The sequence below is a fragment of the Pogona vitticeps genome, chromosome 5 (genome assembly GCF_051106095.1).
Source record: "Pogona vitticeps strain Pit_001003342236 chromosome 5, PviZW2.1, whole genome shotgun sequence".
Taxonomy (NCBI): Eukaryota; Metazoa; Chordata; class Lepidosauria; order Squamata; family Agamidae; genus Pogona; species Pogona vitticeps.
The window spans coordinates 76800255-76827407 of NC_135787.1; the positions used below are offsets into that span (position 1 = coordinate 76800255).

Genomic DNA, 27153 nt, shown 5'->3' on the forward strand with positions numbered 1-27153 from the left:
ATAGGGCTTTCTCCCTTTGGCCAGTATCTTGCTTAATATTTATGTGTACACAAAGCTCCAACTGGAGAAGCAGGCACAACAGTCTGATGAGGTGCCAATCACATGTGATGATGAGGTGCACTTCTGAGCCCATGTCAGATCATCAGAGCAACTTTTGCAGTTGGGGTTAATGCATAAATGTTGAACAGGATATTGGCCTGCATGTTTTATGACCAGAGCAGCCCCTACCATAAGGTAGATGTCAAAGGGCAGCAACAGCTGTCCTCTGGCTATTCTTCTTGAGCCCATTCTTGGAAAATAAAGCTAAGTGTATCAGATGGCCTGTTCTCGCCTCATAAACAGGCTAGTTCTTCAAGTGCTGTCTTAGCACCACTTCTGATTTAAATTTCAACAGGCCCTTCATTGTGGAATGAGGAACATGGTGCCATCTTGCCCTTCATTTTTGGGCGAATATCTTGGGCCGATCCTTTTTATGCCCTAAAGCAAAGTAAAAAAAGTCCCCAAACTGCAAAAGAATTCCAGAATGGCTCCAAAACCCGATGCAAAAACTGGTCCAACACCTCCATACTCAATGCCACATACTACCCACAGGCTCCAGCATGCATGAGAGTGGCACTATAAACCTCCCAGGTGCAATGTGTCCTGGAGAAACTTGCTTCATATTGCATTTTTTTTTTGTAAACAGGCATTTTTTTCAATGGATTGTCATTCGTAAACTGAAAATTACGTTATTTTCAGTAATTTTATCTGATCACCACATCAAATCTGAATTAAGTCTTGTAATCGAAGTCTGTCTACAATTGCTCCAGTTTGGAAAAGACCATCAACTGCCACATCAGTAGAAAGATGAACCATAGAAAGTTCAGCTAACTTAGCAGAAGTGGGGACCCAACACTACAGTATGGATAGCTCCAAGTGAGGATAGCTCCAAGTGATCTTCTTAATTAAAATAACATGAAATAAAAATTGAGCCTAGCTGTTGCCCTTATGTCTCTTGGCACTTACTTCTCCCAGGCTTCATCCTTTCTCTCAACATGTGATGCTTTAAAGGGAGAGGCTTTTGGTATGAAGCCTAGCACATCTCTGTCTCAATGTGAGCTTATCCTGGGGAATATTGCTAGCATTGGTGCCTTGGCTGCAGAGTACATGTTGGAGGAGGGTGTGCTGTACCAGTGTTTCAGCCGGGGATGGGTTTGCCAGTGTTGGTGTGGGTCTCGGGCATCTTAATTTCCCCAGTGGTGAATGTGTTTGATTTCTTCAGACGCCACCACTGGTTCTTCTACTTCTGAGTCGTGCAGTCCCCATGCTAAACTCCTGGATCAATAGGCTGGTTTAAGGGACCACTTTCTTCCTCCTCACTAGAGCATGGGTGGGGAAGTGTTGGCCCTCCATATGTTGTTGAACTATTACTCCCACCCTAGCCTGCAAAGCTAATTGGGAGGGGTGCTGGAAATCCAGGAGAACTTAGAGGGTTGCACATTGCTCATCTTTATCACAGATATGTCAACAGAAGTGAGTTATGCTGTTTCCTAGGACAGTTTGGTCACATAACAAAGGGTGGGTCTCTCCTTTAGTCAGCCTGCCAATCACTAGCTAAGGGGAAAATATACCACTTTCCCTTGTCTGGTGGCTAACAACATTGCACATTTCTAAGGTACACCTTTGATATGGTGTTTATAGCAGAATCCCTTTGCTTACCCCACAGCTGATTGAGCTCCTTCTACCTGTTAGTCATCCCCCCTTACATACAGAAAATAAACATTATTTTGATTTTACCATATCAGAGGTAGGGTCCAAATGTTGTTAAACTGTGACTTCCATGATCTTTAGTCGACATGGACAATGGCTAGGGATAGTATTTACCTCCCAGATTAAAAACATGTAAGTTGTGGCATTGTGTGAACTAAGGGAACTAAGTGTTCCACTGCAAAGAATTTTTTAAGAAAGGAGATAATACTGCAGTCAGCCCACTTTACTAGATTGATGCCTGTGTGGTCTTTTCCATATATGCCATCTTTTCACTTCCATTTGGAGCCAGTTGATGGGATACTTAAATTCTGATATTTTTAGTAGGGAATGAATGGCCAGTTCTTATTTTACCTTGGCAGTATGGTTGAGTTTTATGCATGGCTGCTTTTCCTGATGCGTCAGTAAGATGTGTGATGGGATATCATATTGGAAGGTAATTTCTCCCCGCCCACGCACACACACACAAGCGCACACATACACACACACCAGTTCTGTCTTTATTGCAAATGTGAGATTTGGAAATTAACTTTAATAAATGTGACTGTGAAAACCTATGGGTCAGAATAAATGTAACTCATTGCCTTATTCATTACAAAAAAGTTTAATTCTTTGCTGTTATTGGAAGGAAATTTAGTAACTGGTTGTTTTGCTTGTTGTGTTCCTTGTTTCATTACTTGTTAACTTGCCAGTTAAATGCCAGAGTCTAAAGTAACTTGTGGATGAGTTAGAGAGCCTCAAGCCACAATTTTTATTGCAGTGTCTACTGGGAACCTCAGGTCTCTCTCTCTCTCTCTCTCTCTCTCTCTCTCTCTCTCTCTCTCTCACACACACACACACACACACACACACACACACACACACACACACACACACACACACACACACACACACACACACACACACACACACACACACACACACACACACACACACACACACACACACACACACACACACACAAATACAGGCAAAAAGGAGAATAATTTGTCCTCCATCTCTTTTTCCTCTTCAGAGTCATTTATCTCCTCTTTCATCTCATAGAATATTGTCTAACATACGTAGGATAGAATGGGGAAAATATAAAGGTTTATTGGGAGAATGGCATAACATTTGAAAAATCCAGCTCGCATTGTCTCTTCTAAAAGTAGCAAAGAAACAATTGCTAAAATCTTATTTCTCAAAGCAGTAAATGATATTAGAGTAAGTCCATTGAATCAATGGGGATTTCATCAGCTGCTCCCTAAATTCTGTTGGTTCAAATGGGCCTACTTTAACTGACTTGCTTTAGGATGAGTCACTTTTAGGGTGGGCCATTTGAATCCATGGAGCTTATGGAGGAGTTGACTCACTAAATCAAAGTTGCTTCAGTGGGCTACTGAAGTGCAGTTTACTGCACTAAGCAACAGGTTTTGGCCAATATTTGTTACACTTACAATAATAATGTTAACACTCATCCTGTTAATGTTTGAAAAGTAACTACATTGTGCCTTTGTTACCGTAAAAAGTAGGCATTATAGAATCGTGGTTCTTAACCTTTGTTACTTGGGTGTTTTTGAACTGCAACTCCCAGAAACCCCAGCCAGCATAGCTGATGGTGAAGGCTTCTGGGAGTTGCAGTCCAAAAACATCTGAGTAACAAAGGTTAAGAACCAGTGTTATAGATGATGTCATTAATTGTAAAAACTTTTTAATTCCAAGCTCTGGTCAGTACTGTATTTGCTTATCCATAATAGTTAAAAGAGTAAGGGTGTGAACTCAGGGTTTCAAATCTCCAGTCCATCATGAACTTGCTGTGCCTATTCCTTAATCAAACTAGTGGTTCTGTTAACTTCTTTCCAATCCTCTGTGTCTGTAAAAATTATATAACAAGCCTATGTTGTAAGGTAAGAATTGCCTATGTAGTATAACGAAATACTTTAGGCTTTTGGGGAAAATGCATTGAATTAAAACTTTGTTCACTGATCTTCTAGGAAATGAACACCAATGTTTTGTAATCTATAATTTTAATTATTCTTTAATGCAGACATTAATATCATTTTTCCAGGCATGTCACCATCAGTAGATAAACAATGCTTGTAAATCACTATTTTTAAAAAGTCTTTATGTAAATGTTTTTCTTTAAATAATGATGCTGACGTGTTCTTTCCTCCCCCTCCTCTAGGATTTTAAGACGGGATACGGCATCACTATAATCCCCATGAATGTGGCTAATGTGAGACAGGTAGACCGGACAGCCAAACAATCATTTGAAATAATTACACCTTACAGAAGCTTTAGGCAAGTTACTTGAATCTTTGTTTTCAAAATGGAGAGATAAATAATTGTAGTGCCTATTTTGGAGATACAGTGGTGCCTCACTTAACGATGTTAATTGGTTCAAAAAACCCACATCGCTATGGGAAAACATCGCTAAGCGAAACACCATTTCCCATAGGAATCCCATAGGAATCCAATGGGAACAGATTACCGTCCCTAAGCGAAAATCGCCATAGGAAACATTGCTAAGCGAAACGCGGTTCCCCCATTGGAATGCATTGAATACGTTTCAGTGCATTTCAGTGGTTCTGACAGGTCCATTTTCGCTATTTTTAAAGTGTCAGCTATTTTTAGCTGTCAAACCTATAGTTCAATGCATTCCAATGGGGGGGGGGGAGAAATTCACCAAAAATTAATGAAGACTCAGAACAAAGCCAAATTAAGTTTGCAAAGGTTTTACACGGTGCACTAATGATTCCAAGCATTTTAAACAGTTTTTGAACGTTTTAAGACACACTTAAAATAGCGAAAACGGACATCGCTAAGCGAAACAGGGGGGACTAAACTGTCATTGCTAAGCGAAGCAAGGTCCCGAACATCGCTATGTGAAATTTCCCCATTGGAAACATCGCTAAACAGAGCGCAAGATTGCTCCAAAAACCATCGCTAAGTGAATACATCGTTAAACGAGGCAATCGCTAAGTGAGGCACCACTGTACCTTGAAACCACCTACACTATATAAATGCTTTTTCTGTGTAACAGAAATGCCTTTCCACTGAAGCTGACTGTGGCACCTCACTATCTTACCAAATGGATCTTCCCAAGCCTGTGTTTGCTGAGATAATATGTGTGCTGGGTGCAGGGGGGATGAGAGGGGGCACAAATACTTAACCTTGCTTTTCCAAGTCTTTCTTATATATTCCCCAGAGCATTTTTACACCAGACTAGATGAGGAGATGTCCACTCACTGATGTGCTAATGCTGCGGGGTCTGTGCTCCTATCCCTGCTCTGGAGATTGTGATTGCTGAGCCACTCCTGGCACGAGACAGGATGACAAGCCTCTCTGCCAGGTCGAAGAATGGCTTGGTGCGGACCCTGCGACATTAGTGCATTGGTGAGTGGATGATCCGGCCCCATGGGGACAGACCCTCATTATCTCCACCTGTGCAGGGGTATTTGTATGTGAATACAAATGCCCTCATCTCTACCCCAGACCCTTCGAGCAAAACTAGGGCTCCTTGGGAATCTTCTGAGCCCCTTTCCATTTTTCAAGTTACATTAAAATGAATTCTCTTTAATTTTGCAGAGTCATAAAGAAAATCATGCATGCCACATTCTGTGTAGCTGCTCACTGAGTAGTAAATTTACTCTCTTTATAATGAATGCAAAAGCACTGGCTTAATCAACAAATACTGGACTCTTATAATTAAATAAAATTCATAATAATTGGATCTATTTAAATATAAGACTGTCTGTTTTCATGGCCTGGCTGTTCTTCTTTGATTGCTTCCCCCTTAATTCACAAAGCCGTCCAAGCTCTTGTCTGCGACATCCAAATTGAAAACTAACTGTCAGACAATTTTCAAGAGAGATTTGGCAAAAATGAGAAGGAGTGAATTTTCAAATGCTAGTTTTTAGTATTACACCCAACTATCAATAGGTCAGTATTAGGGATGAATACCCAAATTTCCCTCAAATTTTGTCCAAATACATAGGTCTGATTTTTTCGGCTTCATCTTTTAAAGATTGGTGTATGCAGGCCTGGGGGGAAACAAACAGGGAATACTGGGTGGAACGTCACAACTACCAACTTTGTAAAAAGTTGAAGTGGGTGTCCACATTAAAACACACACACATATCTAGACTGAATAGACTAAACAGGGACAGTGGGGATGGATCTGTGCTACAGTGGTGCCCCGCATGACGACGATAATTCGTTCCGTGAAAATCGCTGTTTAGCGAAGTCATCATCATGCGAAATGCGATTCCCCATTGGAATGCATTGAAACCCGTTTAATGCGTTCCAATGGGGACAATACCTCATTGTCCAGTGAAGATCGCCCATAGGGAAGCCATTTTGCAAGCGCCGATCAGCTGTAAAAATGGCTGTCCTGCGAAACATGGGTCCAGAAAACACAGGGCAGCCATTTTGTGAAGCCGACGATCAGCTGTAGAAATTGTTGTCTTGCGAACAAATGGTCCACGAAGCACGGACCAAATCAACGTCCAGCGAAAATTGCCCATTGAAATCACTGTTTTGCGAATCACTATAGCAATCGCAAAACGTCATCGTTATGTGGATTCATCATTTAGCGGGGTCGTCTAGCGAGGTACCACTGTATTCTTATAAGTCTCAGTAAATAATGGGATTTTTGAGCTAATGTGCATAACTGTGCGATTCAGAACATGTGGCCCTTCAGATGCTTTTGGACTGCAACTCCCATCCTCATTCATATTTGGCTACGCTGATTAAGGTCCAATGCGAATTGTGAGCATGGAGGGCCTTGTTCTTCCATCCCTCATGTAACTGGATTGTCTGAGAAAGGAAACTAGGTGTGTATTTATTTATTTGATTGATTGACAAAGTAACAAATTTGGTGTTAGTTTCACTTTCTAGATTTCTGTGCACTTGGGCTTATCTTCGTTTTCTGGATTTCATCATCCAGTTTATCCAAATGTAGTTTGAAAAAGAATAATAATAAAATAATAATAAAATAAACCATTGACAATCAAACAAACTCCATGTTCTTTGTATTTAAAATTCATATGTTTTATTTGGGTATATCAATGATGTTCAGCTTTACAGCTGAGACGGAGAAAGAAAAACAGGAATGGATTGAAGCACTGCAGCAGTCCATAGCAGAGACTCTTTCTGACTATGAAGTGGCAGAGAAGATCTGGTACAATGAATCAAACAAGATATGTGCTGATTGCAAAGCCCTTGATCCTGACTGGGCATCCATCAATCTCTGTGTCGTCATTTGTAAGAAGTGTGCAGGTAATTATGAATGACCTCTGAGGGTTCTGTCAAACAGTCTTAATGTTTTAAAGAGCATTGCATCACTTATTTCTAATTTACTCTTTTTTAAAGAAAGTCCCATAACAAAGCCTATAAAATATGTGAACCTCTTCTTTCTGATCTGTGCCATTGTATACACAAATGTATATAATGTATTGTTGTATGTGAGGCAATTCATTTCTGTTATGTTTCTGTTGTCCCACCATTGTAAATATGTGTATGTGTGTTCGTGTGCACACATACACATGCATATCTTTGCTTTGGAGGGGTTCATTAAACTGCATCTAATATCAGTTAAATAACAGTTGAAGTACATGGAGGAGGGATTAAATGCTGCAGTAGCAGGGACAAAAATCCCACAGCTTTTCCAGTAAACAAGGCACATCCAAATCCTTGTAAACACACAAAAGTGTGTTGTATCAAAGTCTGAAGGAGGAGAGTATGCTAATATTGCCCCCTTTCATCCCTGGTTTTGTTGCCTTCTTTTCCTACATATGGAAGACAACAGTCTAAAATAGCCTCTGCTATTGGTAATTGTTCTCCATATGATTAGAAAATATGATATTCCATGTTCCCAACCCATGTGGAGAGCTCCCATGGGTACCAGAGGCTCTCCAGTTCAATCTGCTGCACTTCACATGGAGGGGAGTGATGGAAGTTATGATAGATAACTGGGGGTGGCTTCAGAGCTCAGCAAATCGGTTACCTGCTGCACATCCAGTGGTCAGGAGCTTGATTCCTCACTATGTCTCCTGAGAGATGAGCCAGCCTGTGTTGCCTTGGGCAAGCTGTACAGTCTCTAAGCAGCTCCAGAAGGAAGCACTGATAAATCACTTTGGAGTATTTCATGCCTAACACCTTTAGAAAGGTCACCATTAGGCTTAACAGCACATAATTATTAGCATGTATATTCTTTAAACATTTGAATGTTAACTTTCCCTTTTGGGAGGCTTCCAACAACACAATTCTACTTTCAGTCAAGGCTCCTGAGAAATGTGCATGGCTTGTTCTGAAAAGAAACTAGTGGTGGTTTTGTTTTGCTTAGATTAGATTTGATTTTGCTGCTGCTTCTGCTGTCACAATGAATTAGTCTTTAGTGGGGCAGTGAGAAGGATAGTAGAGACCCTTGGGGATGGCATACAGCTTGCAAGCCATGTGTTGCTCTCCCACTCTCAATAGATCCTAGCATGGTGAAAGCTTCTGTGAACAATGCAATATTTATCGAGTATTGATGCAACTTGGGAACTATGCCATCAATTGCTCAATCAACTCATGTAGTCTTTCTTGCCTGGGTTTCATGTCTGGCAAAGTTACATCTGCACCTAACTTTATATTATGTGGTGGCATACAGAATTGCCAGCTATTACCTTCTTTTGTATTGATCTGGTGTCTCTGTGACTAAGTGCTCTATTGCCAGTCAGTTTTCTTTGGCCCCTCAGTCCATATAACAAGGGTACCGTTGCAGAAAATAATAAAATACTGGAAACTCTATTGTCTCAGTATCTAGCCCTTTTTGGACATCACATAAATCCAGAGGAAGGAGAGCATGCCCATAGGGGCATCCTCATGGGGTATCTTCATGGGGTATGAAGAAACAGACACAGGTACATGTAGAGGGTTCTTTCAGATCTTCTAAAGAAAGCATGGAGGTAGGTCATCCATAAGCCTTGGTTCCCAGCAGCCCACACACCTTCATTAGCATCTAAAAGAGTGGAATGTAAATGTTTTCCTTTCACATTTATATACTAAGAGATGCTGCTTCATTTATTGTCAGTCCTAAAGATGTATATTTATCTTGCTGTTTTGATGCAGGACAGCACAGATCATTAGGTCCCAGAGATTCAAAGGTCCGAAGCCTCAAAATGGATGCTAGCATTTGGAGCAATGAACTCATTGAGGTAGGAAATAATGGAATGGAAGAAGAAAAGGCCTTATCACAAGGAAAAAAAAGTTTGAAAACATGCTTTTGTTTATTTTTGCCTTGCTTTACGGAATTCTAGCCAATGAGGCCAGAGAAGTAACCTTTCCCAACCTAAACAAGTGAGCAATGAGTATTTTGTGATGGCATGTTTGCGGAACTTGACATTAGTTTGAAGTTTTTAAAGGATTTGTAATTTTCAAAAGGTTTCTGTTTTTTGTTGAATGATACTTATGTCATGTTAGGTCATTCTGAGATTTCTTGAGATGAGATGTTTGAGGGGGAAAACAAAACATATGAGGACTTTTTTATGCAAGGAGAGTCTTTTGTCCTGTTTACAAGGCTGAGCTATCACTACACATTAATTAAAACATTTTGTACAATTTTCACAGTTGAAGTGAATCAAGTCGTTTCAGAGCTAAACACTTCATGGGAAGCTTTGAGGCCTTGTAGCTATGCTTGTGCATAATATGTTGAAAGATAACTTCATTTTTGTGCTTATGTATTTTAAGAGTGGTCACAAGACCAGATAGGCAGGATATAAATAGAATAAATAAATAAATAAAATTGTGTGTGTGTGTGTTTAGTCGTTTAGTCGTGTCCGACTCTTCGTGACCCCATGGACCAGAGCACGCCGGGCCCTCCTGTCTTCTACTGCCTCCCGGAGTTGTGTCAGGTTCATGTTGGTTGCTTCGCAGACACTGTCCAGCCATCTCATCCTCGGTCGTCCCTTTCTCCTCTTGCCTGGAGTAGGAAATGGCAAGCCACTCCAGTATCTTTGCCAAGAACGCCCCATGATCAGAAACAAAAGGCTAAAAAATAAAATTAATTAAGTTCAAAACTTTTGTGATTTTGTCTGAGTATGTAAGGAACATTCATATAGATAACTGATTTTATATGTATTTTATCACGTCTCCTATTTTTAAAAGTAACTTTCTAGCCCATAGGTTATGGAGATGTGCCTGATGGGGTATGGAACAGGGACATGATCATCATTAAGGCTCTTTGTAGCTCCTTTCCCATGATTGGATAGGGAAAAATATTTTTCATCTTATTGCTCTTTCCCATCTCTATGAGAAGGGAAAATAGAATAAACTGAGGTAGGAAATAACAGGGTAAATGAGGAGGTAAGTAAAAGTTGTATGAATCACCTATGAAGCAGACATGCAAATTCACTTCATATATATTACACAGTAGCTCATTGTTCCCGATTTTGAGTTTTGAGCATTGGATTTTACACACAAGCTATTCCTGTCAATATGCATTGCTTTTCCATCTCCCAGTTTTACTGTAAGCTTGCCTATCTCCTTCTAGTTTATTCCCTTTTTAGTCCTGTGTTACCAACATTGTTTATGTTGCTTATATAGCTTTTGCTTTTTAGCATTACCTATTTTTAGGAGATTAAAAGTAAAATCTGTTTTCCATCTCCTTCAGCTTTTTATTGTGATAGGTAACAAGAAGGCAAATGGTTTTTGGGAAGGAAATATTAAGCCAGAAGAGGAGTTGCCTGTGGATGCCCCAACAGACAAGAGGCTAATGTTCATCACCCAAAAATATAAAGAGGGAAGATTCAGAAAAACTACTCTTCTTTATAAAACTAAAGAAGAGTTAAATAAGGTAAAACCTAAAGAAATCGGGTGTGGGAATCTTTCTTTTTCATTACTGAAATTATGTTGTTTTGCATAGTAAGTGACAACTGGAGTTGGCTCACTGAATTAGCGGGGATCCGGTGAGTCGTCTCCTTCATACAGTCGGTTAACTCGGTGAACCTACTCTAGTTGCGCTAAGCAGTAGGCTCTCAGCTGTTTTCTCTATGTTGCCAAAATATTATGAATTCTGAGTGTAGTTGGCCAAAATTATTGTGTGTGATTTATGTTGACATAAGAGAGATGGCATCATCATGCATAGGGAGATTGCTGATAATTAAAGAGTTCCTGCCTCCATCCTGGGATTCACATGGCTCTTGTACAATGAGCCTGATCGTGTATGAGTCATGCGAATCCCTGGATCAAAGCAGGGACTCACATGACTTTAATTACCAGCAGTCCCTCCTTGCCAGTGACATCATCCTCGTATACTGATGTAATTTGCACTATAGGATTTTGGCCATTAGTTCTGTTCAGTAGACTAATTTAAATTAGTGGGCTGTAGGTTAGATGTGGCTAACTGGTCCCATTCCTTTCAGTAGCTCAACTCTGTATAACATTAATGGTTTAGCCTGATATACCCACCTCCTCTGCATTGTCGAAGTAGGGCTAGGATGTTAGTGTGCTAATTTTATAAGAACATAGGGAACTTATACTGAGTTAGGTCACTGCAACTTGTATCATAGTACTTTCACATCTGATCAGCAGTGGCTCCCCATGTTTTAGGGCAGTGGTCCCCAACCTTGGGCCTCCAGATGTTCTTGGACTTCACCTCCCAGAAATCCTGGCCAGCAGTGGTGGTGGTGAAGGCTTCTGGGAGCTGTAGTCCAAGAACATCTGGAGGCCCAAGGTTGGAGACCACTGTTTTAGGGACAATTCTTTTTAAGCCTGACTGTGATGTTCACCTCTATGAAGCACCAACTTTTTGTGCCCTCACAAAGGTTCCAGTCTTGGTTTCCCTCACTGCCACCAGTGGATTACCTCTATCCACACTATAAAAGACGTTTGTCCAAACACTTGTCTGGTAAATGCAAACAGAACTTATTTAATGAAGTGTAGCAAAATGATTAATAATCACAGATGTTCTTCAGATGTACAACATACTATTTTCTTGCCATATAATTATCACCTTCTCTATCTAATTATCTTAACCAGTCTCTAACTCAATCTCTATCTCTTCTGACTCTAACTCACTCCTGACTGACTCTTCTGACTGAATCCTCCTCTCAGGCTCCGCCTTTTAATCTCTTTCTCAGCTCCGCCTTTCCACCACATTTACCTAGTACATGAATAATACATGACTTATTTTGCATAACAAGGGGTGAGCACTACACTTACCTTGGGACATGTGGTATTATCTGATGGTCTCTCACCCAAATACTAACCTGGCCTAATGGTGCCTGGGTTCTGAAATCAGATAAGACTGTAGTGCTTAGAATTGGGTGGTTGTGTGACAACTTCAGTCATGTTGTCTGCTGTCTTGAATAATCACTATTGGTTTAGACCTGCCAGTTTTCCAGTATTGTTAATGCCTCATGACTGAATAAATTTATGGTTGTGGTTAGTGTACTCAGACTTTCCTGTATGAATTTCCCTTGATCAGCTACTAGTATAGTTGGCCATTAAATTAAGAGTCACTCATCATATCCTGTTTGGTATTCCACTTGAATTTCATTCTTTTCATGTTTGTGATCAGGCCCTGTGTGCTGCAGTAGTTAAGCAAGATGTACTGGAAACAATGATGTTGTTATTTAGTGGAGCAGATGTGATGTGTGCTACAGGAGATCCTATCTACAGTACCCCATACTTGTTAGCAAAGAAATCAGGACAAAGGCTTCAGATGGAATTCCTCCACCACAACAAGTTTTCAGGTAGAGAACTGCGCCAATGCTTTGGATTTTATAACTTCATATGAGATCAACGCAATCTATGTAGCTGACATCTATATAGATGTCAGAAGGTCAAATGCTCCTGTGATTTTTATTTTGCAAATATTTAAAATAATGAACTAAGTACAAGTGATTGGAGTCCTTCAACTTCCTTGGTTTTGGCATTTCAGAGCCTTATAGTGTGCGGGAGAGACAAAAATAGAGAGGGTAAATGGAAGAAGAGACGGTGATATACTACTGGCTCATCAAAATAATTATGATGAATCATGGCCAGATTCCCTCCCCACATAAATCATGGGTGGACTCTTTGTGGCTAACAGAGCACCCCAGAAGAAGGGAATGGCAAACCACTTTTGAGTACTCTGTATCTAGAAAAGTTTGGAAGGAGTTGCTGTAAGTCAGAATTGACTTGATGGCATGTAATTACTGTATGTTTGAAACAGTCACCATCACACCAGTTATTTATTTATTTGAAATATTTATATACTTTATCTAGCAGTAACAGAATAGCTTTTATAATAAAAAGTTTTTAACAACTTAGCTCAGCCACCAACGACTTAAGTCCTAATTGGACTGCTCTCTCATTGAATGCTCCTTTGATTTCTTAGGTACACAAAGCATTGGGAATGTTGGCCTTCCAGATGTTAGACTGTAACTTTCTTTCAACCTAGTCAACATAGCCAGTAGTTAGGGTCATAGTAACTGCAATACAATAGCATATGGAAAGCCATATGTTGCCCGTTCCTGAGACACCATCTTAAAATATAATGGCTGAAATCTGTTGACTGCGATTGTTCAGAAACAATGTTTCTGATTCCTGCTACCCTGGAGGTTCTGGTGTTCCAGTGAGGACCTTTTCCTCATAGGGAAGCAGTTTAAGAATGGAAGGCGGGGGAAGTTTTTAATTTCCCAAAATCACCACACAGATGAAGTGGCATCTATATCCTGGATTGTGTCATACCATATACTGTATGTGAAATTTGTTATGTAGCTTGGTGTGACAATTTACTGTTTTCTTTACATCAGTAATTTTGTGTAGCTTTTCAGTGCTGCAAATCCCTCTCAAAATCACTCCCAAGATATGATAAAAAGAATTTTAAATATAAACAGTGGGAAAATGTTATAACCAAAATAATAACATAACACTGAAACGTAGCAGAAAAGTCCTCAGAAAATTTCATAAAAAATAAAAACATTCACCCAATATCATGTGGATTAGAAGAAAAAGGTATGGACCAGTTAGAAACAATTAAAGGAAGTGGGTGCAAAAATACATCCCATGAAAGAGAATTTTATAAAATAGGAGACACCACTGAAAAGTTCTGTTTCTTATATACTGTATACTAGTCTGATTCACCTGTTCGGAAGGTCTTAGTAGCTATTCTTAGTTCTGGGAAGGCTGATAAGAGCTCACAGGATCCTTTAAATAACCTGACACCAAAGCTCTAAAACTGATACTTTAAAACAGGCATAGAAGTACACCAGCCATCCTAGTGGCTTGTATGTAATACAGGCCACACTCCTCATTTTCTTTGTCTCCAGAAGTAGTTGAGTACTTGTGTTCTTTCCTGGCTGAAGTTTCTAAGCCATATTTAAAGGAAACTGCACCTAGAATGCCTAATAATAATCTGATCTGGATGTAATTGTAGTTGATGGATCATGAGATGGGGCACTTGTTAACATTTTTTCCTTTCTTTCGCAGATTTTCCTAACTGTGATGCTTTTTCGGACAATGTTGCATGTCAAGATTCTTCTTTTTCCTCCATCTTCCTGTGTGATTATTTATACAAGCTTTCCTCCAGTGCTACAAAGCTGTTAACTGAGAGAAAACTAAAAGAAGGTACTTCTGGTCATCACCCCCACCCCTTGACCTTTTCTTTCTACAGTGCTGGTGAGATTCCTGACCTTTACCATTTTATTTTAGAGCTTTACAGGTAAGATTCTCTGATCACAAGTTGGTAAGAAAAAACAAAGAGATGATTTAGTACTCATTCCTTTAAAATGCTGCTTACCCTAACAAATTCTATATGGGCATTTTAATGTACCTGTTGGATGGAGTAGAGCTGTCAAGTAAAGTAATGCTCAAAAGGAGATTAAATCAATGAAAAGAATTTTAAGGTATACTTGCCAAAATGTTGACAAATGATTTTTCATGATCTTTAGCTTTTATATTCAAGCTTGCTCTCTGGTAGTTGATAGTGATGCGAATAGATCTTAGAATTAGAGGTACACTTTTTTTTGAGAAATAAAGTGTACATCTCTAAGAATTTAATAGTTCCAGGAACTGTATTTACTCATTGTATGGTTGCTGGAAAAGAGAAACAGAGCTGTACACTTTGTATAGGTACATTTTGTGAAAGACTGATGGCCTTAAATGGGGCACATTTTTGTTCAAATCAAAGTAGCATTAGGGTGCACATGAAATCCCATTCCTTTTTACAGCCTGAATTTAAAGTGTTGTTTAGTGCATACACAAATAAACTTTTATTTCTGGGACAGGAGTTCTTTGTGCTATGTGGTAGATTTAATTTTTTACAACAAAGAGAAGCATTGAAAACTGTCGCATCACACTGAGGCCTTGTTTTCCAGAGAAGAAGTTTAAAAACAATGTTACTACACAATGACTGAAATCCTGTTACTTAGCTTAGCAAATTGCACTAGAATATGCCTATTGAATCAATGGGGATTTGGCGAGTCATCTCCCTCTCTAAGTTCTATTGATTCAAATTGGGCCTACTATAATTGTGACTTATTTTATGATAAGGGGAATTTATGAAAGAACTGAGTCACTGATTCCCCATTGATTCAATGGACCCACTCTAGTTCAATTTACTGTGATAAGCGACAGAGTTTTGACCATTAGGGGAAATGCCATTTCTACATTACAATACAGTGGTGCCTCGCTTAACGAGCGCCCTGTTTAATGACAAATCTGGATAGCGATTAGGTTTTTGCGATCACAAAAGCGATCGCATAACGATGTTTTGCGATGATCGGTAAGTTGTTTCGCTTACCAATTTTCGCATAGCGATTTTTTCCAATAGCTGATTGGCGGTTCCAAAATGGCCACCGGAAAAAAGTGGCTGCCCGCTCTTTTTTGGGACGGATTCCTCACTTACCGGGCAGCGAAAATGGCTGCCGTATGGAGGATTTTCGCTTAAAGTTAAGTTTTTCCCCCATTGGAACACATTGAAGGGGTTTCAGTGGGTTTTTTAAAATCGCATAGCGATGTTTTCGGTTAGCGGCAATTTTTGCCGCACTGATTAACATTGCTATGCGAGGCACCACTGTATTAGAATTGGCTCTTGATACTTCAGGATAATGAGGATGCAAATTAAAATTTGTGATCACAGCAGAGCTGTGTAAATAGCAGGAGGGATCTACTGATAGAACTCTTTCTAGCAATGGAACTTGGAGAGTATGTTCCCCCACCCTCCCTTCAGCCCTTAATGTCTCTGCACAGTATTCGCTGAAGGGCTGGGAAAGCCTCTGGAACATTTTTTAGGGAGTGCTGAGGACTTTGTGTGTGGTGGGGAAGGTCTGTTCTGCTTGCAGACCTATATTGACATGGGGCAAGCAAATTCCTAGGGCTTTGGGACAATTTTGCCCTCTCCTAGATTTTGAAAGGTTGCACATACCTGCAGTACCCCAATTTTTGACCTCACAAATGCAAACAGCTCATGAACATTCAGTTTCACCCTCTCTAGAGCTTGCTTTTGGCCTTTAAAAGCATTTAAAAAAACCAGAAAGTGACCAACCAATCATTTCCAATTCTGACAGAAATCTTTAGATCTTTTAGGATCTAAAACTGCCAGGAAGGAGACATACATGCACTGGAGAAATTTAACCTCTATGAAAACTTCAGGAGGGTGCAGTTTGAATTATTGGGCAAAATATTTTGGAGATGGTTTGGTGGATTAGTTTCAGTTTGAGGATGCTTTGAAGACTGCATACAGCACACCTTGCCCACTTCTGTGCTAACACAGTATTAGATGGAAACTTGTATGTACTTTGTGTGTTTTAATCTTTCCATTGTGACTAGTGAACGTTTATTAATTTTGCACTGTCAGAGGCTTGGGCAGTTTGTTCCTAGGGTTGCAAAAAGGAAGGGCAAAGTTGGTTCAGAGGATGAGCAGAAGACTTGTAGTGTTTTGAAGAAATAAAAAGGAAAGATCTATAATTCTCTGCTTCTTGTAATATCTTTTCCTTCTGCTTAAGGTGACAGGGAATGTAACAGTTGTAAGTGATTATGGTGATGATGGTAATGGGTAAATGGTTTAGACAAGCCAATTTCAATGGCTGTTTCGTAGAATACAGTATTGGTCTACTATAAAATGATATCATATTTCATATATTCTTCTTGAATTTTTTACATTCTTGTTATCTATATACCTTACGGGAAAGACTTGATGTTTACATTTTTCTCAAAAATGGTTTTATTCCTGTGAAAGCAATGAGTAGTTTCCCTTAGTTCTGAAACATTGAAAGGGCTTTTGAGCACCACTTCCATCAGCATAAATGGGATTGAATCTGCCTTGGCCTCCATTTCTAGTATTTGTAGACAAAAAGCAATGCTTTTTAGTTATTATGTGCTATGATTCAACTGTTCCTTTTGCCATCAACTTTTATCAAGCTACATTTTTTCCTTGCAGCTTCCATTTTTTCTAAGATCAGAGTGTTTTTGGTTTTCTCCTTAGGTGTGTATATTTCATCCCTTTTTCACTTGAGTCTTTATGATTTCAATAAATTTGAATTTTTTAATTTCAATATTATGCTTTTGAAGGATCCCTTTAAAACCAAAAATAGCCCAATGAAATTGTGTGAGGTATTGAAAGGAAGCTATTTGAAGGAATATATTTTCTTCTACTTATTGATCCTTTATTTCTGATCTAATGAGCAAGCTCTATAAAACATTAATTTGTTTATCTGAAGTCTCATGTGAAGTAGACATTAGTCAGCTATTTTAGTGAGTCTGAAGATATTGTGTGTGTGTGTGTGTGTGTGTGAGAGAGAGAGAGAATTAGTTGTCAATCTGTAAATTTCTGATGGAGGTGGAAGATAGAAGCCATCTCTGCCTGTAGATAAGGTCCATAATTTTCCTGTCATTTTTGGCTATGTGAAAGCTGGCTGGGATAGCTCAATGGTTTAGGTATCTGGCTGCACAGCCAGAGGTTGGGAGTGTGATTCCTCACTGTGCCTTCTGTGAGTAGAGCCACTCCTCCATTGAATGTTATAATTCCCACTCCTACTTGAAATACAGGTCTTCTCAAGGAAAGTTGGACTTGCCAGTGTAGAGCAATAGAAACACATAGTTAACAGGGCCTCAGTGCATCCTGCTTAGAGTAATTTGACTGTGCCTCAACGGTGACTGTCCATTCTGAGATTGCCTTTGTTTTGTTCTCCCATGTTTTTCCTCGGATTCTTCCCATTCTGTTTGCTCTTGTACCCTTCCCTTTGTCTGCTTGCTCTTATGTCTTAATTTTTCTAGATGATCCTGGCTTGTCCCAGCCATGAGCAGTTTACCACTGGAGCAGAAGGTGCACCTGAAATTTCAGGGTGAGGTGCACCTTTGCTCAGTCCACAGGTCACCTCATTCCAGACCACAGCAGTATGCATTAATTTCTGCATCCATTTTCTTCACTGTGGGAGAAAACCACAGAACAGGCTCCATGCTAGATTTCTGAACTTTTGACCATTAAAGCACTTTTTTAAAAAAAAAATTACATCTGTTTATTATTTATCCAGAGTTTTTCCACAATATCATATAAGTCTGTTTTCCTCCGTGTGCCCACAGAAGATGCCTTTTGTGCTCACAGTCTGCTGAGTGCAGATGTGTTGCGTCTAGGCGATGCAGTGGTCATGGTTTCACTGACATTCTATAAGTACTGGTTGTATTTATGAGCTTGTCTTGAATGTCAGTAGGTGAATCTACCTGGGTTGGATGAGTTTTGTGGCAGTTTGAGAGACTGCAGCTTCTTAGAGCAACTTCTTGGTACAAACATTAATTCACATGAATTCTTAAAAATTGCAATTTTGCTACTTTAGTAATTGTTAAGAAATAATGTACATCAGAAAATGCTACCCAGTGAACTACAGGATTAGCTGACAGCTTTCTGTGCCAAAGAGAAAGAAGATCTTTCTGTGTAGTCACTAGGTTTATAAAAATAATACTGTATTAAGGGCTGAAATATATCTACCAATCAAGTTTGTACTCCTAGGTCTACTGAAATTATGATAGGGGGCATGTTATAGGGAAAAAATACATAATACAGCCCTTTGTGGAAATCAATGTAAAGTTATATTTGATAGGTTGGAGCTAGGCTGTTAGTTACATTTAGATACCACTAAAATCAATGTGAAGAATTAGCAGCGATTTAAGTTAAGCCCCGTTGATTTGAATGTGAATTAAATGCAATTAATTTTTTTAAATTTTTTTGCCACTGATTAAAGTGTATTTTATTTATTTATTTATTTGATTTGTATCCCGTCCATGTGGTCTATGCGACCACTCTAGGTGACTTCCAATATAGCGTAAACAACTAATAAAATAACACAAAAGTATTACATAAATCTTCCAATAACAATTTACAAAACAGAAAAATAGAGTAAAGAGTAAATAAAGAAAGAATAAAAAGAAAGAATCAAGTATTGACTGGAGGTAAGGCCTGAATAAACATCCATGTTTTTAATTGGCTTTTAAAGATACCCAGTGTGGGGGCTGCGCAAATCTCTGGAGGGAGATTGTTCCAGAGGCGAGGAGCCACTGCCGAGAAGGCCCGATTTCGTGTCTTTTCCTTCCGGGCCTCTCTCGGCGTCAACCTCCTCAGCCTCACCTCCTGGCTCGCACGGGTGATCCAGGTAGATCTTGGTGGGAGCAGGCGTTCCGCCAAATATCGAGGTCCTAAACTGTTTAGGGCCTTATAAGTAAGCATTACAACTTTGAAGTTTGTGAGCGAAGGAAGGAAAGTGAGCCGTCCTCACAGGCGTCAAAAGAAGAAGGAGGCGGAGAATGTGCTGTGGGAGAATTAATAAAGCTAGATGATGAAGAAGGGGGCGCTAATAAAGCTATAGAGGTGTTCCTAGCGGAAAGGACGAGAGACTGGGGGGAGGAGTCGGGAGATTGGAGATGGGATGAGGTTATAAAGGAGGAGAGAGGAGAGAGGGGGGTAGATGGAGAAAAAGAGGAGAAAGGCACTCAAACGAGAGAGACAGGAGCAGAGAGAGAAAGAATTGCGACTCTGGTTAAGAACTTCCCAAACCTGATGAGAGAAGACGGCTTGCTACCTCTGCCTAAAGAGTTGAGCCAAATGGGAGTTCGTGAGTCCAAAGAGGGATGGAAACCGGGAGGGGGTATGGCTTCTCGCCCTACGATGGACAAGGCAACCCCTGGTGGTGTCAGCCCTTTCCTCCCCAGATTGGAGGGGTCGACCGTGGTCCATCCCTGTTGCAGGACTACCTGCTCAGTTCTGACTGCGTCGGTTGCGAGCCCGAACGCAATCACTCGTTTTGGGGTGAGGAAACAGTGAAAAGCAAAGATGTTATGCCTGGGACAAAGCCCAAGAAGTACAACTTGTTAACTGATGAAGAGTTGCCGGACCCATTCGGTCCAGAGTTATCTGATGTTAAAGTTAATAAAACCAATCCGTTTTTGACTGTTACATCGACTCCTGCCATTATTCCCGCTGAATCCCTTGGTCCGCCCTCTACAGGAAAAGAACCCAATCACAGTGGCGCCCAACGTGGGGCGGACCAATGGGGAGGCAGAGAAGAGATGACGAGGATGCTGAAGACCATAGAGAGGCAGGAGAAGATGATCGAAAATTTGACGGAACAGCAAATGTTGGTTACCAGACACATGATGAGGCTGGGAATGGACGATGAAAAAATCCCAAAGAATAATGTCTTTATAAAGAATGGTCTAGTGGCCGGCCCTGCCCCCATCAGAATACAAAAGATGAGCGCTAGTGATGACCCGGAGGCGTATCTCCATACATTTGAGCGAGTAGCGGTAGCTGCAGGGTGGCCTAAAGAACAATGGACTCTAATATTGGTACCTTGCTTGACAGGACTACTACAAGAGGTGGTAGACACCCTGAGCCCCCAAGAAGCCGCGCAATACGAATCCGTAAAAACAGCGATTCTGAGGACTCTTAATTTGACGGAGGAAGCGTATAGGAAAAGATTCAGGGAAGTTAAGTGGAAACCTGGGGTACATCCGCGAACCTTGGTGCAGAGAATGAAAGCTAACATGACTAGATGGATTAAACCAGAGGACAAATCTAAAGAACAAGTCATGGAGGCGTTTGTGTTAGAGCATCTGGTGACGACTTTGAGCGGGAATCTGAAAGGGTGGGTGCAGAAGAATAACCCAAAGCAGTTGGAAGAAGCCATCAAGCTGATCGAAGACTATTGCTCATCAGAAGAAGCAATCAAAGAAGGTCCCGCCTTCTCAGGGGAATGCGGGAGACCCCGTGAGAAGGCGGGGACGCAGACACAAGGCGGTGGAGTAAAGAGAGGGATGGACGTGCCAGGAGGAGCTCGCCCTCGCGGACGCCCCTTCGAACCTATGGGGCCGAAGCCAGTGCGCCCGGTTACAGTGGATGACCGCGTGTTTGGGGGGCTTGTGTGTTTCGGCTGCGGGACCCCAGGCCACGTGCGTCGGGATTGCCCTGGGACAGACTGCTCTTGGGTAGGAGGATCGAATAATACCCAAGAGAAACCGGGGAAACAAGCAGGTTGGGAGGTGGTTGCATGGGTGAATGGGGAGAAGAAACAGGCGTTAATTGATACAGGATGTGGCAGAACCTTAGTGCGGGACATAAAATTAGAAGGGGTGGAAGAAGGGTTTACAGTGAAATGCATACATGGAGACTCTAAGACCTATAAGACGGCGTGGGCCGAAGTTAAAGTTGGAGATGAGAAACGGAAAATGAAAGTGGGGATTGTTCCAGGACTTTCGAGAGAAATGTTATTGGGAAGAGACTGGGTGGGAGATAGAACGTTAGCAGAATGTAAAGAAGTGATGCAAGGAGACTGCGTCAAAATTGAAGTGGGAGATGATTTCTTACAGGAGACAACACGCGACCACATGCGTATGTTACAACAAGATGACGCCACGCTGCAAGAACACCTGCGAGCCGCGCGTGAGGTGGGCGAAGTAGCATGGGGAGAAAAGGGGATGATTTTGGACAATGGGCTGTTGTATAATGTGACAGAGAAGGGAGAAAGGCGGTTGGTTGTTCCCCAGAAATGGCGTATGGCGATTTTACATTTGGCCCATGATATCCCTATGGCAGGACATTTAGCATATGATAAGATGAAACCCAGGATTGAACAACGGTTTTGGTGGCCAGGAATGGAGAAAGAAATAGAAAGCTATTGTCAGACGTGCCCAGAGTGTCAAAAAACTCAAGCCAAGCCCAGACCAGGAGCTCCCTTAATACCCATGCCCCTAGTGGATCAGCCCTTCCAGAGGATAGGGGTGGACATCGTGGGGCCCCTCCTCAAATCGGCGGGGGGCCACACCCACATTTTGGTTATTATAGATTATGCTACCAGGTACCCGGAAGCGGTGCCCTTGCGGTCCACGACATCTAAAGTGTTAGCTCGGGAGTTGTTACAAGTATTTACCCGGCTAGGTTTTCCGAAAGAAATCTTGACCGATCAAGGCACCAACTTCATGGGACAAACATTGAAGGAAATGTGGGGGTTATTAGGGGTAAAACCCCTCCATACAGCAGTCTATCATCCTCAGACTAACGGGTTAGTAGAGAGATTTAATAAAACCCTTAAAGGGATGCTAAGGAAATTAGTGATGGAAAAACCGAAAAGGTGGCACCTGCTAGTAGCGCCATTGATGTTTGCGGTGAGGGAGGTTCCACAGGCTTCCACAGGATTTACACCTTTTGAGATGATGTATGGCTGGAACCCCAGAGGTATACTAGATCTGGTCAAAGAAAAGTGGGAGAGTGGGAGAGATGAGGTGCAAACGAACGTTAAACATGTCATAGAAATGAGGGAACATTTAAAGTTAGTGGCCTCTTTGGCCAGAGAGAATTTAGTGAAGACCCAAGAAGGACAGAAACGGAGGTACGACGCCAAAGTTAAGACAAGGCAATTCGAACCTGGGCAGAAAGTTTTGTTATTGATGCCAGCGGCTTCATCAAAATTATTCGCCACTTGGCAAGGTCCCTACAAGGTGTTGAGGAAGATAGGAGAAGTAGATTATGAGATTTGGATGCCTGACAAAGTCAAGAAGAAAGGCATCTTTCATGTAAATTTGTTAAAGGAGTGGAGAGAGAGAGAAGCATTGTGGGGAGAAGTAAAAGATGAAGAATTTGGACCGGAAACAAAGGACTTTTTGCATCAAGGAGTAGAATTAGATTTGGGAGAGGAGTTAACCACAGAGCAAGAGAGGCAGATGAGAGAGATAGAACACCGATACAAGGAGGTTTTCTCAGGAAAACCTGGTAACACCACGCTGGTCGAACATGCAATTAACACGCAACCACAAGTCATAGTCAGATCTGGAAGTAGGAGTTGGCCTAGACACCTGAGAGAGACTATTAATAAAGAGATAGAAGAAATGCTTCAACTGGGCGTAATTGAGCCATCTTATAGCCCCTGGAGGAGTTATCCGGTAGTGGTGCCAAAACCAGATGGGAGTGTTAGGCTATGCATCGATTATCGCAGATTAAATGAGGTGTCCAAGTTCGATGCTTATCCGATGCCAAGAATTGATGACCTGCTAGAGCGATTGGGAGGGGCGGAGTACCTCACATTATTAGACCTGACCAAGGGATATTGGCAAATACCCTTGAGGTTAGAAGATAAAGAAAAGACAGCATTCGTGACCCCTAAGGGTCTTTACCAATTCTCGCGTATGCCCTTTGGGTTACATGGGGCAGCGGCGACGTTTCAACGACTAATGGATAAAGTGTTAGCCCCAGTTAAAGATTTTGCCGGAGCTTATATTGATGACATACTTATATATAGTAAAAGCTGGGAGGAGCATTTAGTGCACCTAGAGAAGGTGCTGCAGGTGTTGCAAGAAGCTCAACTGAAAGTCAATCCAACCAAGTGCAAAGTGGCACGTAAGGGGGTGAAATTCTTGGGGTTTCAAGTGAAACAAGGTAGAATACAGCCCGTATCAGACAAGATCGACCAAGTGACCGCATGGCCCGTACCCCGGACAAAAAAGGAAGTACAGAGATTTCTAGGGTTAGCAGGTTATTACAGGCAATTCGTTCCCAATTTTGCCCATATTGCGGCCCCCCTAAGTGATTTGACTAGAAAGAAGAAAGCAAAAATGGTTTGTTGGGGGGAAGAAGAGACCAAAGCTTTTGAGGAGCTGAAACAGATACTATCTGAGTTACCCAGTAGATATGCCCCAGATTTTTCCAGGCCTTTCATAGTCCAAACTGATGCCTCAGACCGGGGAGTGGGGGCCGTGTTATCACAAGAGAAGGATGATATAGAATTTCCGGTAATGTATTTAAGCAAGAAACTAACCCCTAGGGAGCAGAAGTATTCAACTATAGAAAAAGAGGCTTTTGCAGTTAAATGGGCTATACAAGCTTTAAGGTATTACCTGTTAGGGGCACCCTTTACGCTCATCACAGATCATGCCCCACTACAGTGGCTGAACAGGATGAAGGATGTGAATCCTAGGTTGACCAGGTGGTACCTGAGTTTGCAGCCATTTACCTTCACAGTGAAATATCGCAAGGGAAGTGCCCATGCTAATGCGGATTACTTTTCCCGACAGGGAGAGATGCTACCGCAAACCGAAGAGAGGACGGCCCACTCCTCAGGGGGGGCGTGTGAGCGAAGGAAGGAAAGTGAGCCGTCCTCACAGGCGTCAAAAGAAGAAGGAGGCGGAGAATGTGCTGTGGGAGAATTAATAAAGCTAGATGATGAAGAAGGGGGCGCTAATAAAGCTATAGAGGTGTTCCTAGCGGAAAGGACGAGAGACTGGGGGGAGGAGTCGGGAGATTGGAGATGGGATGAGGTTATAAAGGAGGAGAGAGGAGAGAGGGGGGTAGATGGAGAAAAAGAGGAGAAAGGCACTCAAACGAGAGAGACAGGAGCAGAGAGAGAAAGAATTGCGACTCTGGTTAAGAACTTCCCAAACCTGATGAGAGAAGACGGCTTGCTACCTCTGCCTAAAGAGTTGAGCCAAACGGGAGTTCGTGAGTCCAAAGAGGGATGGAAACCGGGAGGGGGTATGGCTTCTCGCCCTACGATGGACAAGGCAACCCCTGGTGGTGTCAGCCCTTTCCTCCCCAGATTGGAGGGGTCGACCGTGGTCCATCCCTGTTGCAGGACTACCTGCTCAGTTCTGACTGCGTCGGTCGCGAGCCCGAACGCAATCACTCGTTTTGGGGTGAGGAAACAGTGAAAAGCAAAGATGTTATGCCTGGGACAAAGCCCAAGAAGTACAACTTGTTAACTGATGAAGAGTTGCCGGACCCATTCGGTCCAGAGTTATCTGATGTTAAAGTTAATAAAACCAATCCGTTTTTGACTGTTACATCGACTCCTGCCATTATTCCCACCGAATCCCTTGGTCCGCCCTCTACAGGAAAAGAACCCAATCACAAAGTTGATGCGGAACCGAATGGGCAGCCAATGCAGTGCGGCTGGAATAGGAGAAATATGTTGGTATTTTCTCGCTCCACTAAGGATTCTGGCCAGTGCATTCTGCACCACCTGGAGTTTCCGCATCAGCCTCAAAGGCAGCCCCACGTAGAGTGTGTTACAGTGGTCTAATCTTGAGATTATGAGCGTATGCACCAAGGTAGTGAGCGCCCCGTGTCGAGATAGGGTCGCAGCCGGGTTATCCACCAGAGATGGGAAAAAGTGGTGCGGACTACTGACGCCACCTGCATTTCCATGGTGAGCATCAGGTCCAGATGTATCCCCAAGCTGTGAACCGCACTCTTTGTGGCAAGGGTCACGCCCCCGAACAAGAGTCAACCAAGCCACCAACCACGGGGGCCCCCACCCTCAGAACGTCTGTCTTGTCATTACAGTAGTTACATCAAAAACCACCATGTGTGTTACTCATATTCTTGTTTCCAAAAGAGTGCATAGTTGATTATGGAATTTGGCCTACTTGGATCATCACCTTACCCTGCATTTACCTTTTTTTCAATCAGGATAATTATCTGCATGTGGACAGGACAGATTTAAGACCTGTTTTTTTAAGCCTTCTACAAATTATGATAAGATCAGGGTGGAACCATCTGAAGTAATTACGCATGGGTCTTGTGGTCATATATCTGACCAGAGTATAAATCTCATATTTGAAATTGCTGAAAGAAGTGGCAGAAAAAGTGGACAATATTTTATTTTGAGCACTATATTGTGCTCTTTACCTATAATTGGAATGGGTTAGTAAAATCCTAAGTTGACTGAATGGGTAACACCATGGTAGACTAGTACCTAGGTAATGATCCTGGATATAAGATAAGGCTAGGCTGTCAATCGATTTGCTGTTCCTGATACCTGCCATGGCAATGCCAAGAAGAAGAAGAAGACAACACAACTACAAACAATGCCAACAAGGAAAAAAGGTTGTAGCTCAGAGAGGACCAGAAAATAAAAAAGGATACATATAGGAAGTCACAGGAGAGCCAGGCCGCAAAGGACAGGTAACAAAGAACAGGTGGCAAAGAATAGCAGAAATAGCATTAGGAAGCCAGAACCTGAGAATGAGCTGAGGTTAACAAGATATTCTGAAAGCAACAAAAATGTATTATTCCAGTTCATGTGTATCAAAAGACAGAGAAAAAGGATAGTAAGTCTGCTACTCAGAGGAAATGAAAAAATGATAGATGACAAAGAGAAGGCAGAAATGCTCATTTCTTACTTTAGCTCACTAATTCCTGAAAAGACAGTGTATGACACTCCAGACAAATGTGAAGTACAAGTGGAGGAGCAAAGATTGCAGCTTGAGATTGATACACAATAATCAAGGAATGCCCTATTACTTTGAATGACTTCAGATCTCTAGGGTCTGACTAACTGAACCCAGGAAGATTAAAGGAAATGGGCTGAACCACACTCTATTATTTTCTTGAAGTTGTGAAGGATAGGTGAAGTGTCAGGTGATTGGAGGAAAGCTAATATTGCCTCCGGCTTCAAAAAGGGCAAGTAAAAGGGAGGGGGAATCTGGGAACTATAGACCATTCAGTCTGACATCAGTCCCAGGCAAAATCTGGAGCATATTACAAGCACTTGAAAACAATACAGTTATAATCAGAAGCCAACATGGAATTTGTAAAGAACAAAGCGTGCCAGATTAATATTATCTCTTTTTGGGTGTGTGTGGGTATCTCCTGGTAGATGGTGGGAATGCTGTAGATGAAATATATCTTTACTTTAGCAAAGGGTTTGCAAAGTGCCCCATGATATCCTGATTAGCAAGCTAACTAGGTGCGGGCTAGATAGAACAACCGTCTGGTGAATACACCGTTGGTTACAGAATCTGAAAGACAGAAACATTACTAAAAACATAATACATTTTATTTTATTTTATTTTATTTATTGGATTTATACCCCGCCCCTCTAGACCATGTCTACTACAGAGTCAAGTGCAAAGTTCTACACTTAGGAAAAAGAAACCAAATGCAGAGTTACAAGAAGAACTCAGTAATACCACATGCAAGAA

At 41.6% G+C, this 27153-nt stretch overlaps 2 protein-coding genes across 4 annotated transcripts in view; both read left to right on the forward strand.

Moving 5' to 3' along the window:
- The window catches only part of ARAP2 (ArfGAP with RhoGAP domain, ankyrin repeat and PH domain 2), a 189704-nt gene that overhangs the window by 74082 nt on the left and 88469 nt on the right, over positions 1 to 27153 (forward strand). For all 3 annotated transcript variants that reach the window (XR_013545518.1, XM_073001120.2, XM_073001122.2), the window contains exons 10-15: positions 3911 to 4026; positions 6806 to 7005; positions 8839 to 8924; positions 10379 to 10561; positions 12287 to 12461; positions 14182 to 14319. Coding sequence is in view for 2 of the 3 variants with exons in the window: in XM_073001120.2 (XP_072857221.2) it covers positions 3911 to 4026; positions 6806 to 7005; positions 8839 to 8924; positions 10379 to 10561; positions 12287 to 12461; positions 14182 to 14319 (898 nt within the window). In the remaining variant the exon portion in view is untranslated. The remainder of the gene's footprint in view (positions 1 to 3910; positions 4027 to 6805; positions 7006 to 8838; positions 8925 to 10378; positions 10562 to 12286; positions 12462 to 14181; positions 14320 to 27153) is intronic.
- Positions 14427 to 25011, forward strand: LOC144589425 (uncharacterized). Its single transcript, XM_078394025.1, has 2 exons — positions 14427 to 21627; positions 24247 to 25011. Exons 1-2 carry the CDS (start codon positions 19813 to 19815, stop codon positions 24877 to 24879), a joined length of 2448 nt encoding a protein of 815 aa, XP_078250151.1. The 5' UTR covers positions 14427 to 19812; the 3' UTR covers positions 24880 to 25011.